General features: G+C 59.5%; 1 protein-coding gene across 1 annotated transcript in view; it reads right to left on the bottom strand.

Moving 5' to 3' along the window:
• kdm5c (lysine (K)-specific demethylase 5C) overlaps positions 1 to 19,334 on the bottom strand; it is a 107,784-nt gene that overhangs the window by 19,028 nt on the left and 69,422 nt on the right. The window contains exons 4-13 of the mRNA XM_052009027.1: positions 18,564 to 18,734; positions 17,326 to 17,460; positions 15,819 to 15,942; positions 14,510 to 14,688; positions 12,263 to 12,421; positions 10,809 to 10,928; positions 9,903 to 10,061; positions 6,632 to 6,813; positions 4,547 to 4,709; positions 1,132 to 1,251 (exon numbers count right to left, since the gene is read on the bottom strand). Coding sequence (XP_051864987.1) covers positions 1,132 to 1,251; positions 4,547 to 4,709; positions 6,632 to 6,813; positions 9,903 to 10,061; positions 10,809 to 10,928; positions 12,263 to 12,421; positions 14,510 to 14,688; positions 15,819 to 15,942; positions 17,326 to 17,460; positions 18,564 to 18,734 — 1,512 coding nt within the window. The remainder of the gene's footprint in view (positions 1 to 1,131; positions 1,252 to 4,546; positions 4,710 to 6,631; positions 6,814 to 9,902; positions 10,062 to 10,808; positions 10,929 to 12,262; positions 12,422 to 14,509; positions 14,689 to 15,818; positions 15,943 to 17,325; positions 17,461 to 18,563; positions 18,735 to 19,334) is intronic.

Below are 19,334 nucleotides of genomic sequence, written 5' to 3'. Positions count from 1 at the left end.
TCCCTTTCACCTCCCACTCGCCTGCACCTTGGACGTCGGATGATGGCAGAGCTGATTGAGGGGGGTTCGGGTAACTCAGGTGTGTGGAGTAGGAGGGGGCAGGGGGGGAAATCGAGCACTTTGCATTAAATGCCTCCTCCCAGGTTAACAGGCTTGAGAAGGTCCAAACGGCCTCCTCTCCCACCGAAAGGCCTTCTCCTGTATCTTTGTGCAGACCGTGGAGCTCGACAGGGGAACAAGTGGAGACTCTGTTAGAGTCACAGAGTCACACAGCACAGAAACAGGCCCTTCTGCCCAACTGGTCCATGCCGACCAAGATGCCCATCTAAGTTAGTCCCATTTTCCAGTGTTTGGCCCAGATCCCTCTAAACCTTTCCCATCCTGTACATTTGACCTGTACGATCGGTTTGTAAGACAAGTTTTTCACTGTACCTTGGTACAAGTGATAATAATAAACCAAAACCAATACCATGTACCTGCCGAAGTACCTTTCAAATGTTGTTAATGTACCTGCCTCACCCACTTCCTCTGAAGCTCGTTCCATGTACTCACCACCCTCTGGGTGAAAAAGTTGCCCCCTCAGGTTCCTATTAAATCTCTCCCCTCTCGCCTTAAACCCGTGCCCTCTAGTTCTTGATTCCCCAACCCTGGGGAAAAGACTGCGCATTCACTCTATCTACGCCCCTCATGATCTTAAACACCTCTTACAAGGTCACCCCTCATTCTCCTATGTTCCAACAAATGAAGTCCCAAACCTGCCCAACCTCTCTCCATAACTCAGTCCCTCGAGTCCCGGCAACATCCTCAAAACTCATCTGACTCTTTCCAGCTCAATGGCATCTTTCCTATAGCAGGGGGACTAAAACAGAACACAATATTCCAAATGCGGCCTCACCAACGCCTTGTACAACTGCAACGTAACGTCCCAACTCCTACACTGACGAAGGCCAGCGTGCAAGACGCCTTCTTCACCACCCTGTCTACCTACGACGCCACTTTCAGGGAACCATGTACATGAACTCCTCGGTCTCTCTGTGCCTCTCTGAGGTCTCAGTGACAACAGCAGTCAACTAACACATGTATTTCAGAGAACAAGACCATTGCTCGAGGGGCAGGCTCCAGCAACTGTACCCAGTCCGCAGTGCAGAAATTGACAGCCTCTGCGAAGTTGTAGCCTTGGTTGAAGCCACTGTGATAAGCCCTGGGGAAGGTAATGACGAACTCTCCGGCACACTGGTTGGTCCTCACCACCTGAAAAACAAAAGCAAACACACCATGTTATTTAAAATTCACAAACCAGCACAGTATCTGTGCTGTTCACAGTGAAGGCAATTTATGGGGAGACCCACTCCCAGGACAGGGACGGTAGGGGTCAGACAGAGTGAAGCTCCCTCCACACAGTCCCATCACACACTCCCGGGGTCAGACACAGGGTGAAGCTCCCTCTACACTGTCCCATCACACACTCCCGGGGTCAGACACAGGGTGAAGCTCCCTCTACACCGTCCCATCACACACTCCCGGGGTCAGACACAGAGTGAAGGTCCCTCTACACCGTCCCGTCACACACTCCTGGGGTCAGACACAGAGTGAAGCTCCCTCTACACCGTCCCGTCACACACTCCTGGGGTGAGACCCAATTAATTAATTATAAACTCTTTTCAGTCGCAGTGATCATAAAATTACCAAACTGGCGTGAACAAGCCACTAGCATGCCCCAGGGAGGAACCGTCATCTTTGCCCAGTCTCGCCGACCCATCCGATCTGGATGGAATCAAAAGAAGTGTAGATGCTGCCAAGCTGAAATAAACCTTGGAAACACCCAGGAGACACAAGAGGTTTCCTCTGTTCAAGCGAGAGGAACAGCGCCTCGTATTCCGCCCAGGCAGTCTACAACAAGGTGGTATGCACAGGATCACAAGAGGCTGCAGAGGGTTGTAGACTCAGCCAGCTCCATCATGGGCACAACCCTCCCCACCACTGAGGACATCTTCAAGAGGCGGTGCCTCAAGAAGGTGGCATCCATCACTAAGGACCCTCACCACCCGGGACACGCCCTCTTCTCATTACTACCACTGGGGAGGTGGTACAGGAGCCTGAAGACCCACACTCAACAATTCAGGAACAGCTTCTTCCCCTCCGCCATCAGATTTCTGTGAACGATCCACGAATACTACCTTGTTATTCCTTTGTTTTTGCACTATTTATTTATTTTTGTAATTTCTAGTAATTTTAAGCCTTGCACTGTACTGCTGCCGCAAAACAACACATTTCACGTCATATGTCAGTGATAATCTGATTCTGATTCTCTGAACAATGAATTCTCCCTCCGCCCCTTTTCTCTCCCCTTCTGATCCTCCTGGTTGCCATCACCCTGTCTCTTTCCCCTGCTCCACCCTCTTCATGTGCCCATCACCCACACACTCCTCCCACTGGTTCCCCTCCCCACCTCCCTCGCTCCAGAACACAGAACAGTGCAGCACAGAAGAGGCCCTTCGGCCCACAATGTTGTGCTGACATAGCTAATCCCTCCCACCTACAGAATACCCATATCCCTCCATTTTCCTCTCATTCATGTGCCCATCCAAGCCCCTCTTAAAAGCCCTCAATGAATTTGCCTCCACCACCCTATCAGGCAATGCATTCCAGGCATCCACCACTCTCTCAGTAAAACACTTACCCCTCACCTCTCTTCTGAACCTACCCCCCTCACCTTAAACACATGCCCTCTGGTATTGGATCGCTCAATAATGGGAAAAAGATATTGCTTGTCCACCCTATCTACGCCCCTCATAACTTTATACACTTCCAACAGATCACCCCTCAGCCTCCACCGCTCCAGAGGAAAGAGCCCAAGTTTGTCCAGCCTCTCCTGATAGCACATGCCCTCTAATCCAGGCAGCATCCTAGTAAACCTCCTCTGCACCCTCTCTAAAGCCTCGAGTGAGGTGACCAGAATTACACGCAATACTCTAAATGCGGCCTAACCAGAGTTCTATAGAGATGCATCATAACTTCTCGACTCCTGTACTCAGTACCTTGATTAATGAAAGCAAGTATTCCATAAGCCTTCTTAACCACCCTACCTGTGTAGCCACTTTCAATCAGCCATGGACTTGCACCCCAAGGTCTCTCTGCTCTTCAACACTAAGGGTCTTGCCCTTAAGAGTGTACTGCCTCTTGACATTAGTCCCACCAAGGTGCAACACCTCACATTTATTGAGGTTAAACTCCATCTGCCATTTCTCTGCCCACACCTGCAACTGATCGACATCACGCTGTATCCGTCCCCAGTCTTCTACACTACTCACAACTCCACCAATCTTCGTATCGTCTGCAAACTTACTAACCCACCCATCAACACACTCATCCAGATCATTTGCGCACATCACAAACAGCGGAGGTCCCAGCAGATCCCTGCGGAACACCACTACTCACAGGCCTCCAGCCCAAATAAGTCCCTTCGACCACCACCCTCTGTCTTCTGTGGGCAAGCCAGTTCTGGATCCACACAGCCAACTCTCCACTGACCCCAGGCATCCCAACTTCCTTGATTAACCTACTATGTGGGACCTGGTCAAATGCCTTCCTGAAGTCCATACAGATGACATCCACAGCTCTACCTTCATCAATCTCTCTCGTTACCTCGTCAAAAAACTCAACCGTCGATGACTCCGTGCTCCACCTTTCTCTCCTATCAGGTTCCATCATCTTATCAGTCCCCGTCCCCCCCCACCCCTGCATCCACCTATCACCTGCCAAGCTCTTGCCCCACCCTGTCCCCTCACCACCATCTACCGGCGATCTCCCCTCTCTTTCAGTCCTGGTAATGTCAGCTGTTCATCCTCCCCCCACCCCGTAGACGCTGCCTGACCCGCCGAGTTCCTCCAGCGTTCGTTGTGTTGGAAACACCCAGCAGGTGAGGCAGCATCAGTGGGGAGCCTTCAATCCCAAATGTTGAACTGTGCTTCCCTCTGGGAACGCTGCCTGAAACTTCTGGGAGTTCCCAGTTTTTTTCCTGCTTTTGTTTCACTGGTTTTGTTTGACTCCACATCACTCCCCACCACATCCTCCCCCTCCCACCCACTCCCAAGAACCCCCCCCCGCCCCCCCCCACCAGTTTTGGTGTGACCAAGGACGGGGCGCTCAGCATACTGTGTGCTGCCCCGGTCGCCACACCATAGGAAGGGCGCAGTAACGCCGGGGGTGAGTGCGGAGGACGTGGGAACAAGAGACCTCAGAGGCTGGAGCCTGCAGCAACACACAAAGAACTGGAGGAACTCAGCAAGTCAGGCAGCGTCTGTTGGGGGGCGAGGGGGGGGGGAGGGGGACAGTTTCTGGTTGGGCCGAAGGGCCTGCATTGCTCTGTGACCCTACTGTGCTGTACCATGGCAATAAATGGTGTTAGGGGCAATTAGGGCTGCACTGAGTGAAGAGGGTGTCATCGGGAAGGGGAACTGCATGGTTCCCCGGTGAGCCGGGGCTCCAAGTGAGGAACGCGCTGGACCTGGGTCTCCGGAGAGCAAGATGGGGGTGGGATCCTTACTGGCACTCCGTGGGACATCAGGATGTTGGGGTTCATGATGGTGACCAGCTGGTGCAGGAGGTCAGGCTGGCTCTCGAACAGCTCCGGCGTCAGCTTCTTCATCACAGCCTCCAGCTGCTCAGCTGCGTACGCCGGCACACCGTACCAGGTCTTGGGCTCTCCCCTGAGGGAAGGACAGGGGGGGAGGGTGAGCAACATTAGTACCGACACTCCCACACACACAAACTGAAAGACCCCTCGAGCTTGAACCCCAGTAACGGCAGATGCTCCCGGCCCTCCACGCAGAGGCCATTCCCCCCCTCATCTGTGGGCTGGTACTTCTCCACATCAGCCTCTCGGTTACAGGTAGCTACCCGCTACCCGGAGATAGAGATGGGGGGGGGGGGAGGGAGGAGAGAGAGAGAGGGGGAGGGAGGGAGAGAGAGAGGGGGAGGGAGGGAGAGAGAGAGGGGGAGGGAGGGAGAGAGAGAGGGGGAGGGAGGGAGAGAGAGAGGGGGAGGGAGGGAGAGAGAGAGGGGGAGGGAGGGAGAGAGAGAGGGGGAGGGAGGGAGAGAGAGAGGGGGAGGGAGGGAGAGAGAGAGGGGGAGGGAGGGAGAGAGAGAGGGGGAGGGAGGGAGAGAGAGAGGGGGAGGGAGGGAGAGAGAGAGGGGGAGGGAGGGAGAGAGAGAGGGGGAGGGAGGGAGAGAGAGAGGGGGAGGGAGGGAGAGAGAGAGGGGGAGGGAGGGAGAGAGAGAGGGGGAGGGAGGGAGAGAGAGAGGGGGAGGGAGGGAGAGAGAGAGGGGGAGGGAGGGAGAGAGAGAGGGGGAGGGAGGGAGAGAGAGAGGGGGAGGGAGGGAGAGAGAGAGGGGGAGGGAGGGAGAGAGAGAGGGGGAGGGAGGGAGAGAGAGAGGGGGAGGGAGGGAGAGAGAGAGGGGGGAGGGAGGGAGAGAGAGAGGGGGAGGGAGGGAGAGAGAGAGGGGGAGGGAGGGGAGAGAGAGAGGGGGAGGGAGGGAGAGAGAGCGGGGGAGGGAGGGAGAGAGAGATGAGGGGGAGGGAGGGAGAGAGAGAGGGGGAGGGAGGGATGAGAGAGAGGGGGAGGGAGGGAGAGAGAGAGGGGGAGGGAGGGAGAGAGAGAGGGGGAGGGAGGGAGAGAGAGAGGGGAGGGAGGGGTTAGAGAGAGAGGGGGAGGGAGGGAGGGGTTAGAGAGAGTGGGGGGAGGGAGAGAGAGAGGGGGAGGGAGGGAGAGGGGGAGAGAGGGGGGAGGGAGGGAGGAGAGAGAGGGGGAGGGAGGGAGAGAGAGAGGGGGAGGGAGGGAGAGAGAGAGGGGGAGGGAGGGAGAGAGAGAGGGGAGGGAGGAGAGAGAGAGGGGGAGTCTAGGGAGAGAGAGCGGGGAGGGAGGGAGAGAGAGAGGGGAGGGAGGAGAGAGAGAGGGGAGGAGGGAGAGAGAGAGGGGGAGTGGAGGAGAGGAGAGGGAGGAGGGAGAGAGAGAGGGGAGGGCGGAGAGAGAGAGGGGATCGGAGGAGAAGAGAGAGGGGGAGGGAGGGAGAGAGAGAGGGGAGGGAGGGAGAGAGAGGGGGAGGGAGGGAGAGAGAGAGGGGGAGGGAGGGAGAGAGAGAGGGGAGGGAGGGAGAGAGAGAGGGGGAGGGAGGTGAGAGAGAGAGGGGGAGGGAGGGGAGAGAGAGAGGGGGAGGGAGGGAGAGAGAGAGGGGGAGGGAGGGAGAGAGAGAGGGGGAGGGAGGGGAGAGAGAAGGAGAGAGAGAGGGGGGGAGGGAGGAGAGAGAGGGGGGGAGGGAGAGAGAGAGGGGGGGGAGGGAGAGAGAGAGGGGGGGAGGGAGAGAGAGAGGGGGGAGGGAGAGAGAGAGGGGGAGGGAGAGAGAGAGGGGGAGGGAGAGAGCACGTGAGAGCGCAAGAAAGCGAAAGAGAGAGGAAGTGACTTGGGAATATGGCTCCCCCTCCGTGACTTGGGAACTCGGCTCCCACACACCACCCCACCCCCCATGACTTGGGAACGTGGCCCCCACCACCCCCCGTAACTTGGGAACGCGGGCCTACGTAACCCCGCGCTGGCTCAGTTCTCCCCGACGCTGTTGCCCTGGCAGTACTCACCAGTGGAGGTAGTTGATGGAGTAGCTCCAGTGGTCCTCGATGTGCCAGCAGAAGGCAGCAAAGCACATGCCCACGTAGAGCCAGGGCACCTTCATGCCGGAGATGTCGGCGTTGATGTGACACAGCACCGACTGTTCCAGCACCGGCATCACGTTCAGGTTCCAGCCACAGGCCGTGTACTGCTGCAAGAGACAGGGGGGAGACCGGTGGTGAGTGGGGGGCTCGTCTCGTCGCTGGGTAAAGGTGCTCGGGACGGGGCAGGGGGAGACCGGTGGTGAGCGGGGACTCATCTGGTCGCTGGGTAAAGGGGCTCAGGACGGGACGGGGGGTGGTCCGACGGTGAGAGCCAGGGTGGGGAGTGAGCGATCGTCGGAAGAGGGGCGGCCCGTTGCTGACGATCCTCTGGCGGACACTTCTCACGGACTGTGCTAGGATGTGGAGGGGTGTGAGAGGGAAATTGGGGGGGTGGAGTTGTTCTGAGAGCCAGCATAGACTCGATGGGCTGAACGGCCTAATTCTCTGTCCTAAGTACGGGAGGGGTGGCGAGGAGGGAGCGCCGCACTGTGGGAGGGATGGCAAGGAGGGAGTGCAGTAGGAGGGGCAGTGAGGAGGCAGTGCTGCACCACGGGAGGGGCAATGAGGAGGGAACGCCATGGGAGGGGCGGCAAGGAGGGAGCGCCGCAGAAGGGGTGGCGAGGAGGGAACACCGTTCTGCAGGAAGGGCGGCAAAGAGGGAGCGCCATGGGAGGGATGGCGAGGAGGGAGCACCAACGAGGAAGGAGCACTGCACCGCAGGAGGGGCGTCGAGGAGGGAGTGCCGCGCTGTGGGAGGGCTGGCGAGGAGGGAGTGCCGTGCCGTGGGAGGGGTGGCGAGGAAAAAGAGTTGTGGACACAGCCCAGCGCATCACAGACATCAGCCTCCCCTCCTTGGACTCTGTCTTTACCTCTTGCTGTCTTGGCGAAGCAGCCGGCATAATCAAAGACCCCACCCACCCGGGTCATTCTCTCTTCTCTCCTCTTCCATCGGGTAGAAGATACAGGGGCCTGAGGGCACGTACCACCAGGCTCAAGGACAGCTTCTACCCCACTGTGATAAGACTATTGAATGGTTCTCTTATACAATGAGATGGACTCTGACCTCACGATCTACCTTGTTGTGACCTTGCACCTTATTGCACTGCACTTTCTCTGTAGCTGTGACACTTTACTCTGTACTGTTATTGTTTTTACCTGTACTACCTCAATGCACTCTGTACTAACTCAATGTAACTGCACTGTGTAATGAATTGACCTGTACCATCGGTTTAAAAGACAAGTTTTTCACTGGACCTCGGTACAAGTGACAGTAGTAAACCAACACCTTCAGTGCACCACGTCTGTGCCGAGCACCATGCCGAATTAAACTAAATCCCCTCGGGCTGCACACGGTCTGTATCCCTCCATTCATCTATCCAACAGCTTCTTAAACACGACTGTCGTATCTGCCTCCACCACTCCCCCCAGGAAGCCCGTTCCAGGCACCCACCGCTCTCTGTGTATAAAAAAACTCACCCCGCACATCTCCTTTAAACTTTCCCCCTCTTGCCTGAAGTGCGTCCCCTCGAATATTTGACGTTTCCACCCTGGGAAAAAGATTCTGACTGTATACCCTGTCTGTGCCTCATAATGAAACAAACTTCTATCAGGTCTCCCCTCAGCCTCTGATGCTCCAGAGAGAACAACCCAAGTTTGTCCAACCTCTCCTTATAGCTCATGCCCTCTAATCCAGGCAGCGTCCTGGTGAACCTCTCCTGCACCCTCTCCAGAGCCTCCACACCCTTCCTGTGACAGGGTGACCAGAACTGCACACAATACTCCAAGCGCGGCCTAACCAGTTTTATACAGCTGCAACGCGACTTCCTTGTTCTTATACTCGGCGCCCCGGCCGATGAAGGCAAGCGTGCTATACGCCACTATCCACTGGTGTGGCTGCTTGCAGGAAGCTGGGGACATTTACGTGGAGCCTGGGGGGGGGGGGGGGGGGGGGGAGGCGGAGGGAGTGAGCCAGACGGGTATAAGAGGAAGCTGGGGAGCAGAGAGAGTGCCCACACACAGGAGTATACTATGCATTCCCATGGAAAGGTAGGACAAGAGCGCAACTGGAGGGACTCGGCGGGTCAGGCGGGAGCAATGGAGGGAAATGGACAGCTGACATTTCGGGACGAGACACTTCATCTGGACTAGGTCCAGATGCTGCCTGACCCGCTGGGTTCCTCCAGCAGATTGCTTGTCGCTCCAGATTCCAGCACCTGCAGTCCAGCCAGCATAATCAAAGACCCCCACCCACCCCGGACATTCTCTCTTCTCCCCCCTCCCATCGGGCAGAAGATACAAAAGCCTGAAAGCACGTACCACCAGGCTCAAGGACAGCTTCTATCTCGCTGTTAATCAGACTATTGAACAGTTCCCTAGTACAATAAGATGGACTCTTGACCTCACAATCTACCTCATTGTGACCTTGCACTTTATTGTCTGCCTGCACTGCACTCTCTCTGTACATACACAGACATGGTAGTGTAGCGGCTAGCGTAATGCTTTCCAGCACCAGTGACCCGGGATCAATTCTGGCCACTGTCTGTAAGGAGTTTGTACGTTCTCCCCGTGTCTGCATGGATTTCCTCCGAGTGCTCCGGTTTCCTCCCACATTCCAAAGGCGTACAGGTTAGGAAGTTGTGGGCGTGCTATGTTGGCACTAGAAGCATGGCGACACTTGTGGGCTGCCCCCAGAACACTGCACAAAAGATGCATTTCACTGTGTGTTTCGATGTACATGTGACTAATAAAGATATCTTATTTTATCTATACTCTATATTCTGTATTGTTTTACCCTGTACTACCTCAATGCACTGTGTAATGAATTGACCTGTATCAACAGTGTGCAAGACAAGTTTTTCACTGTACCTCGGGACATGTGACAATAATGAACCAATTCCAGTCCCCTGTGTCTCTGAAGAATGAGCGAGGGTGGATGGACACTCAAGTGCATGGAGTTTTGGCTGAGAGCTTCTCTCTGTGTTTGACGCGGAGTGTTTCTGCAGGAAGGGACAGGGGCTGAGTGCTGGGAGCAGTCCCGTCACTGCACAGTCTAACACAAGACCTTCACCCAAGCACCTGACACAGAGCAAGGGGCCAGGTGCCCATGGACAACTGCCCGATCTGAAGGTGCTGGAAGTAATTAACTTGGGTGGGGGGGGGGGTGGGGGTGTTGGTTTGAGGCACCGCGCCCACCAACCTCCTCCTCCGGGGCCAGCTGTCGCCTGCCGCCCTTGGTCGGGAAGCCACTGCCGAACTCCTTGGAGTGGATGTCAGCTCCATACTCCACCGTGACGTCCTCCTCAATGCTGCTCACCAGCCGCCAGAACTCCTTCTCCACCAGCTCAGTGGGGACCATCTGCAGACAGAACGGAGGTGGAGCTGGGTGAGTGAGTGGGGGGGGGGGGGGGAGCCGGGGTCGAGGGGGAGTGAGGAAGGAGGGGGGAGTGAGGAAGGAGGGGGGGGAGTGAGGAAGGGGGGGGGGGAGTGAGGAAGGAGGGGGGGCAGTGAGGAAGGGGGGGGGAGTGAGGAAGGAGGGGGGGCAGTGAGGAAGGAGGGGGGGCAGTGAGGAAGGAGGGGGGGCAGTGAGGAAGGAGGGGGGGGAGTGAGGAAGGAGGGGGGGAGTGAGGAAGGAGGGGGGGAGTGAGGAAGGGGGGGGGAGTGAGGAAGGAGGGGGGAGTGAGGAAGGAGGGGGGGGAGTGAGGAAGGAGGGGGGGAGTGAGGAAGGAGGGGGGGCAGTGAGGAAGGAGGGGGGGCAGTGAGGAAGGAGGGGGGGGAGTGAGGAAGGAGGGGGGGAGTGAGGAAGGAGGGGGGAGTGAGGAAGGAGGGGGGGAGTGAGGAAGGAGGGGGGGAGTGAGGAAGGAGGGGGGGAGTGAGGAAGGAGGGGGGGGAGTGAGGAAGGAGGGGGGGAGTGAGGAAGGAGGGGGGGGAGTGAGGAAGGAGGGGGGGGAGTGAGGAAGGAGGGGGGGGAGTGAGGAAGGAGGGGGGGAGTGGAGGGGGTGAGGAGGAGAGTGGGGAGGAGAAGGGGAAGGGGGTGGAGAAGGGGGAAGGCGGAGGAAACATGACGGACGGCGAGAGGGAGGGCACCAGTGTGCCACATACTCACGTGAGCAGGCATGTTGAAGTAATCAGATTTGAAGCTGTCCGCCATCTCGCCAAAACTCTGCAGAGTGTACTCCCTCGTCGCCTGCTCAAAGCCAAAAGCCTCGGCCGGTTTCTTACACTCCTGAAGGGTGAGAGAACCAGTCAACTGCCACAGCTCAATGGGAAAGATTCCTCACAGACATGGAGGGGCAGCGATGAGGGTCGGGGGCAGCACAAGGATTGAGAACAATAGAATACACCACTGAACTTTAATTCAACTGACACATACTCTAAAACTCATTGAATGCTGTCAATCACAGGATCAAACCAGTCCCCACCAGTACCGTACCCCGCTGTTATACAGCGCCAGACCCGTCCCCACCAATACCGTACCCGTGTTATACAGGGACAGACCTGTCCCCACCGGTACCGTACCCCGCTGTTATACAGGGACAGACCTGTCCCCACCGGTACCGTACCCCGCTGTTATACAGGGACAGACCTGTCCCCACCGGTACCGTACCCCGCTGTTATACAGGGACAGACCTGTCCCCACCGGTACCGTACCCCGCTGTTATACAGGGACAGACCTGGCCCCACCGGTACCGTACCCCGCTGTTATACAGGGACAGACCTGGCCCCACCGGTACCGTACCCCGCTGTTATACAGGGACAGACCCGTCCCCACCAGTACCGTACCCCGGCGTTACACAGTGACAGACCCGTCCCCAGTACCACACCCCGGCATTACACAGTGACAGACCCGTCCCCACCAGTACCGTACCCCGGCCTTACACAGTGACAGACCCATCCCCACCAGTACCGTACCCCGGCGTTACACAGTGACAGACCCATCCCCACCAGTACCGTACCCCGGCGTTACACAGTGACAGACCCATCCCCACCAGTACCGTACCCCGGCGTTACACAGTGACAGACCCGTCCCCAGTACCGTACCCCGGCATTACACAGTGACAGACCCGTCCCCACCAGCACCGTACCCTGGCATTACACAGTGACAGACCTGTCCCCACCAGTACCGTACCCCGGCGTTACACAGTGACAGACCCATCCCCACCAGCACCGTACCCCGGCATTACACAGTGACAGACCCGTCCCCACCAGTACCGTACCCCGGCGTTACACAGTGACAGACCCATCCCCACCAGCACCGTACCCCGGCATTACACAGTGACAGACCCGTCCCCACCAGTACCATACCCTGGCATTACACAGTGACAGACCCGTCCCCAGTACCACACCCTGGCCTTACACAGTGACAGACCCGTCCCCACCAGTACCGTACCCCGGCCTTACACAGTGACAGACCCGTCCCCACCAGTACCACACCCCGGCATTACACAGTGACAGATCCATCCCCATCAGCAGTGTTATAACCCGGTGTATATGACCCATTGAGCGAACCCACCCCCGACCCTCCGCCTCATTCCAGAAACGGCCAATTCCGAGCCTTACTTCAACGACGCACTTTGGACAGCGCCAGTCTCCTCGTGGGATCTCGGGCAGCGGGGGAATGAGGCAGAAGGTGTGGTAGCTGTCCTCGCACCCCTCACACAGCACCATCTTGGAGTCCTCGACCGTGCGGGAGCAGATGACGCAGACGTAGGAGTCCACCTGCGAGCCAACAGCGGGAAACGCAAAGCTCCAGCAGAGGTGGTGGGAGGCAAAGCAGGGATCCCGAGCGCAACCCCCCCACCGCTGTTCCATCATGGTTACTGAAAACCCCGCCAGGTCCTCGTCACCTGCTCTCTGGGTGTCCATGTGCTCGTCGGTCAGCACACCACTCTGCTCCGAGCTTACGCTGGAGGCACCGAGAGAGCAAGAAGGCGTAGGCGTACTTGAGGGGGTGGTCCGGAGAGCAAGCCAGAGCTGGGGTCGGAGACAGGGGTCCAGAGGGTGTGTCGGTGACGGGGAGTCCGAACACAGGGTTTCGGATAGGGGGTCAGAGCCAGGGGGTCCTAGAGTGTCCTGAGTCTAGGGTCCTGGAGAGGGGTCAGAGATGGGGTCCCAGAGACCGTGGTCGGGAGGGAGTGTCAGAGACGAGGGGGTCTCCCAAGAGGTGGACTGTGGGCGGGGGGGAGGGGGGAGGGTGCGGGGGGTTCCCAGGGAGGGAGGTAGGAAGACGGGGGTCCCGGAGGCGGGGAGGGAGGCCCAGAGACAGGGATCCAGGAGATGGAGGTTGGGGGGGGGGGGGGTCCCAGAGACAGGGATCCAGAGGGCGGGTTGGAAACAGGGGTCCCGGAGAGGGAGTAGGTGATGGGGGTCCCGGAGAGGGGCCGGTGACGGGAGTCCCAGAGAGGGAGTGATGGGGGGTTCCGAAGAGGGGGGTCCTGGAGTCAGGGGTCCCGGAGAGGGGCTGGTGATGAGGTTCTGGAGAGGGGTGTCCTGGAGTGGGTCGGGGATGGAGATCCCGGAGATGGGGGGGGGGGCTCCCCGGAGAGAGACAGAGATGGGGGTCCAGAGGGTGTGTCGGAGATGGGGGTCCCAGAGTGTCCCCCGAGGCTAGAGTTCTGGAGGGGAGAGGGGTTGGGAAGGGGGCGGTGTCCTGGAGCTGGGAATCCCAGTGTGTGTCCCAGAACTGGGGGTCCCAGAGAGGGGGTCAGAGTTGGGGGCCCGAATTTAATCAGATCCCACAAAGTTTCTTTCCATACAGCACGGAAACAGGCCCTTCGGCCCACCAAGTCTGTGCTAACCATCAACCACACATTTACACTTGTCGTTTACCAATCCCATTTCATTCTCCGCACCATTCTCATCAACTGCCCTCTCCCAGATTATACCCCTCACCCACACGCTAGAGGCCGATTAACCCACTGAACCCCCACATTGTTGGTGTGTGGAAAGAAACCGGAGCACCTAGGTGAGGTTGTATAAGACATTGGTGAGGCCAAATGTGGAGTATTGTGTGCAGTTCTGGTCACCTAACTATAGGAAGGATATCAGTAAGATCGAAAGGGTGCAGAGGAGATTTACTAGAATGTTGCCGGGTCTTCAGGAGTTGAGTTACAGGGAAAGATTGAACAGGTTAGGACTTTATTCCTTCGAGCATAGAAAACTGTGGGGAGATTTGATAGAGGTTTACAAAATTATGAGGGGTATAGACAGAGTAAATGCGAGTAGGCTCTTTCCACCTAGATTAGGAGAGATAAGTATGAGAGGACATGGCTTTAGGGTGAAAGGGGAAAGGTTTAGGGGGAACATTAGGGGGAACTTCTTCACTCAGAGAGTGGTGGGAGTGTGGAACAGGCTGCCATCTGACGTGGTAAGTGCGGGCTCGCTCTTAAGTTTTAAGAATAAATTGGATAGATACATGGACGGGAGAGGTCCGGAGGGTTATGGACTGGGTGCAGGTCAATGGGACAAGCGGAATAAAGTTTCGGCACAGACTAGAAGAGCCGAATGGCCTGTTTTCAGTGCTGTACTGTTCTATGGTCAGAGGAAGAGCGTGCAAGCTCCACACACACACAGACAGTGCCGGAGGTCCGGATCGAACCTGGGTCTCAGGAGGCAGCAGCTCTATCTGCTGCACCAAACCGCCAGCCCTCGCCCTGGCTCAATCAGGTCCAACGCCAAGCACGCGAGTCGACAGCTGCCGAGCAGATTCCGGGAGTGGGAAGGCGCTCCCGCACCGTGCCGCTGGGGGGGGGGGGGGGGGGGGGGGTGGGGGCGACGAAGTGGGGACCAGCGCTGTCGTTCACTTACGAGCTGTGAGGAGGCGGCTCCCTTCCTCAGCCGCATGGTCATCTTGCCAGCGGCTTCGCCCCCCGACCGCTCCTCCTTCACCTGCACGCAGGGCTCCAGGGCACAGGCGTCCGGCTTCACATCACCCACGCTCTCTTCCTTCACCACCAGGGTGGGCGGGCAGTCCAGGCAATCCTTGTCTGGATGGGCGAGAGGCAAGGGGGGTGTCAGAGCAGACAGGGCATGGGGGGAGGGCGCAGGGGAAGAGAGAAAGTGAGGAGAGATGGGGGGAGGGCAGGGAGAGGTGAGAGTGTTGAGGGGGAGGGAGGGGGGAAGGTGTGAGGAGGTAGGGAGGGGGGCCAGGTGAGCAGGGCTAAGGGGGAAGGGGGAGAAGTAGAGAGAAAGGGGGAGAAGAGGGACAGGGCGAGGGGGAGGAGGAAGAGGAGGAGAGGGACGGGACAGGGCGAGGGGGAGGAGGAAGAGGAGGAGAGGGACGGGACGGGGCGAGGAGGAAGAGGAGGAGAGGGACGGGCCGGGGGAGGAGGAGAGGGACGGGATGGGGGAGGAGGAGAGGGATGGGCCGGGGCGAGGGCGAGGAGGAAGAGGAGGAGAGGGACGGGCCGGGGCGAGGGCGAGGAGGAAGAGGAGGAGAGGGACGGGCCGGGGGGAGGAGGAAGAGGAGGAGAGGGACGGGCCGGGGCGAGGGGGGAGGAGGAGAGGGACGGGCCGGGGCGAGGGGGGAGGAGGAGAGGGACGGGCCGGGGCGAGGGGGGAGGAGGAGAGGGACGGGCCGGGGCGAGGGGGAGGAGGAGAGGGACGGGCCGGGGCGAGGGGGAGGAGGAGAGGGACGGGCCGGGGCGAGGGGGGAGGAGGAGAGGGACGGGCCGGGGCGAGGGGGGAGGAGGAGAGGGACGGGCCGGGGCGAGGGGGGAGGAGGAGAGGGACGGGCCGGGGGAGGAGGAGAGGGACGGGATGGGGGAGGAGGAGAGGGACGGGCCGGGGCGAGGGGGAAGAGGAGGAGAGGGACGGGACGGGCCGGGGTGGGGGAGGAGGAGAGGGACGGGACGGGCCGGGGTGGGGGAGGAGGAGAGGGACGGGACGGGCCGGGGTGGGGGAGGAGGAGAGGGACGGGACGGGCCGGGGTGGGGGAGGAGGAGAGGGACGGGACGGGCCGGGGTGGGGGAGGAGGAGAGGGACGGGACGGGCAGGGGTGGGGGAGGAGGAGAGGGACGGGACGGTGGAGGAGGAGAGGGACGGGACAGAACGGGACCAGGCACCAGACTGAGGGACAGAGAGGAGGTTTGTGGCTTCCCTTGGGGTGGGTACGCACCCCTCTTCCTGCTGCCTCGATCTCTCACCACCAGCCCCAGCCCCACCATTTTGGGACCAGCTCCGTAAATCTGAAGCTTCTTGAGCTCTGGGTTCTTGGCGATGTCCGCCTCGGTCGGCTCCGCCTGCAGGGGGGACAGAAGGAAGCGTCACGCCCCACCAGAATCCCCCATCCCCTCACCCAAGCCACAACACAACCCCTCCCCCCATGCCTCCTTCCCCCAGGGAGCTTGCTGAGGCTGGGTCCAACAGGTGGGAGAATATCCTTATAGCTTCCAGGTTGTGAGCTGAACACGCCTTTGAATTAAATTTGAACTCCTGCCGCTGGACCACTTAATCAATTAACGTCACAAACGAACTGTTGGAGGAACTCAGCGGGTCCGGCAGCATCTGTGCAGGGAGATGGACAGTCGACGTTTCAACCCTTCATCTGGATAGTCTTGACCTGAAACGCCGACGGTCCATTTCACTCCCACAGATGCTGCCTGACCCGCTGAGTCCCTCCAGGAGTTTGTTTGTTGCTCCAGATCCCATCTTCTGTGGTCTCTCGTGACTCAATCAACACCTTGTACACTCCCTTAGGACGTGTTACCCTCTGGGAGAAACAAGTAAGGATCAACCATCGTGAACAGAAAACAGAACCAACAACAGTGCGGCGCTCCCTCCTCGCCGCCCCTCCTGTGACGTGGTGCTCCCTCACTGCCCCTCCTGTGGAGCACTATGAAAGGACAACCAGTGTCAAAATACTACAACTAATACAGGAAAACAAACTAAGCAGCTACATAACTACAGCAAAATAACACTAACTAAACACCCGCAAAACACACATGCAACACAACACCCACTAAACGCAACACTTCACAGAAGAATCGCATTCTCACCGTCCACGACACACGCGATCCCGAGGGGCCCACCAAGCGCGGAACTCAGCCAGGGTGCCCGCGGAGACCGCGTGCTCCCTCTCCAAGGACACCCGCATGCGGATGTAAGCCCGGAAGACGGGCAGGCAGGCCGACCGGCCAGAACCCGTGGACAGCCAGGTTGGCCAGGCCCAGGAGAAGACCCACCAGGAGATCCCCCGCATGATCTGCCCCCCTCCCCGCCGCACCAGGTGACCGTAGATCAGCAGTATCGGGCTGAAGTGCAGTCAGAGCTTGGGCAGCAGACCCTTCAGATAGGCGAAGAGGGGCAGCGACCTCACGCACTCCACGTACACGTGGTACACTGTCTCCTCACGGCCGCAGAAGTGACAGGCAGCCGGGGTGTCAGTGAACCGGCTCAGGAACTGGTTGCACGACACCGCCCGGTGCAGCACCCTCCACCCCAGGTTCCCGATGTAAAGGGGGAGGACTCCCGCGTAGAGAGACCCCCATTGCAGACCCCCATCTCCACCCCTCCCGCGGAGCTCCCTCGCCGCCCCCCCGGAGCCCGCGGTACTGGAAGTCAAACTGTGGGCCGTTACGAAGGGCCCTCGGCAGACCCAGACCTTCCCCTGCTGCGTCGCTCACCTCGGCCTGCAGCCTTTTGGCTCGGCGCCCGTAGCTGTTCGTCTTGGAGGGCTGCACCGACTGGCGCAGCGGGATACTGTGGGGCTTGTACTCCCGGTCCTTCTCCTCACTGTCATACTGGGGGCCCGGTTGGCACTGCAGGGGGGGGGGGGGGGCGGGGGGGGGAGAGAGAGAGAGAGAGAGAGCCATCACCAACATGCACACAGACACAAGCAGCGCCAGAGGTGGAGAGAGCAGCCTCCGGGGTCAGTGTCAGCGTGAGGGGGCCTTTGGAACTACCTCTGCATCTGACTCTGCGCAGGTTGGGAGACTGACGTGGCATCACTTAATGTGTCACTGCCCCTCCCATGGCGTGGCGCTCCCCCCTCACAGCGCAGCGTTCCCTCCTCACCACCCCTCCCACAGTGCAGCGCTTCCTCTCACTGCCTTTCCCACAGTGTGGCACTCCCTTGGCACCACCCCCTCCCACTGTGTGGCAACTCTCGGCACCACCCCTCCCATGCAGCGGCGCTCCCTCACCGTCCCCCCTCCCACGCAGCGGCGCTCCCTCACCGTCCCCCCTCCCACGCAGCGGCGCTCCCTCACCGTCCCCCCCTCCCACGCAGCGGCGCTCCCTCACCGTCCCCCCCCCCCCCCACGCAGCGGCGCTCCCTCACCGTCCCCCCCCCCCCCACGCAGCGGCGCTCCCTCACCGTCCCCCCCCCCCCACGCAGCGGCGCTCCCTCACCGTCCCCCCCCCCCACGCAGCGGCGCTCCCTCACCGTCCCCCCCCCCCACGCAGCGGCGCTCCCTCACCGTCCCCCCTCCCACGCAGCGGCGCTCCCTCACCGTCCCCCCTCCCACGCAGCGGCGCTCCCTCACCGTCCCCCCTCCCACGCAGCGGCGCTCCCTCACCGTCCCCCCTCCCACGCAGCGGCGCTCCCTCACCGTTCCCCCTCCCACGCAGCGGCGCTCCCTCACCGTTCCCCCTCCCACGCAGCAGCGTTCCCTCACCATCACCCCTCCCGTAGAGTGATGCTCCCTCACTACTGCCCCCTCCCAAGGCACGACATTTCCCCAGTGCTGCCCCACCCAAGTACACCAGGAGCATCAGCTGAAGAGTCCAGCCATGTAACCCAACACACCCCCTGTAACTTACAGCCCCCTTAGATCAAATGTGTGGTGGAGCCAGCGCCACCACACCCCCCCCCCCCCACCCCCCACTGAGCCGCAGACCTCCACCCAGGAGTCACCCTTACCGCTAGGCTGGCTCCGGACTGGAAGGTGTAGAAGGGGTAGATGACTCGCTCATAGTGGGAGCGCAGCAGGGAGCCGATGCCTTTCCCTGGGGGGTAGCCCAGCCGCTGAGCTACCCTGGACCACCGCCTGTCCCGACAGATGGCTTCGTAGCCTCCTTCATCCAAGACGATCTGAAACGCAGGAGCAAGGAGAGCAGGTGAGGGGCAAACCCCGGGCAGCTCCACTCCCACCAATAACATCCACGGAGCAGGGTGCTGAGCTCAATCACTGGCCCAGTCTCGAGTGAAGTGCCACTGGTCCCGTTTGCCTGCGTGACAAACCTGCCCCTCGGGTCCCCTTTAAGTCTTTCCCCTCTCACCTTAACCTGTGCCCTCTAGTTTTAGACCCCCCTACCCTTGGGAAAAGGCTGTGACCTTATCTACCCTCCTGATGATTACACTGGGGCTCATGTGTGGGTAGGGGAACCCCGTAACTGGCACGATCACCATCCCACAGACGTGTGTGGGGAGGTCCCTTTAAAGATCCATCCACCAATGAACAGTGGGTTCAGGTATTGGACTAGACACCTGAGCTCCAGAGTCAGCACAATCAAGGGGCCCTTCGGCCCACGATGTCTGTGCAGACCGTCGACCATTCATTTACACTGATCTTGCCTTGACCCCATTTTTATTTGCCCTGCGTTCCCATCAACATGCCCTCCCACCCCCCCAGATTCTACCCCTCATGCACACACTGGCGGCAATTTACCACATGTTGTTGGGATGTGGGAG

This window comes from Pristis pectinata, chromosome 43 (assembly GCF_009764475.1).
Source record: "Pristis pectinata isolate sPriPec2 chromosome 43, sPriPec2.1.pri, whole genome shotgun sequence".
NCBI classification, from domain to species: Eukaryota; Metazoa; Chordata; class Chondrichthyes; order Rhinopristiformes; family Pristidae; genus Pristis; species Pristis pectinata.
This window is presented reverse-complemented; position numbering and strand designations above follow the sequence as displayed.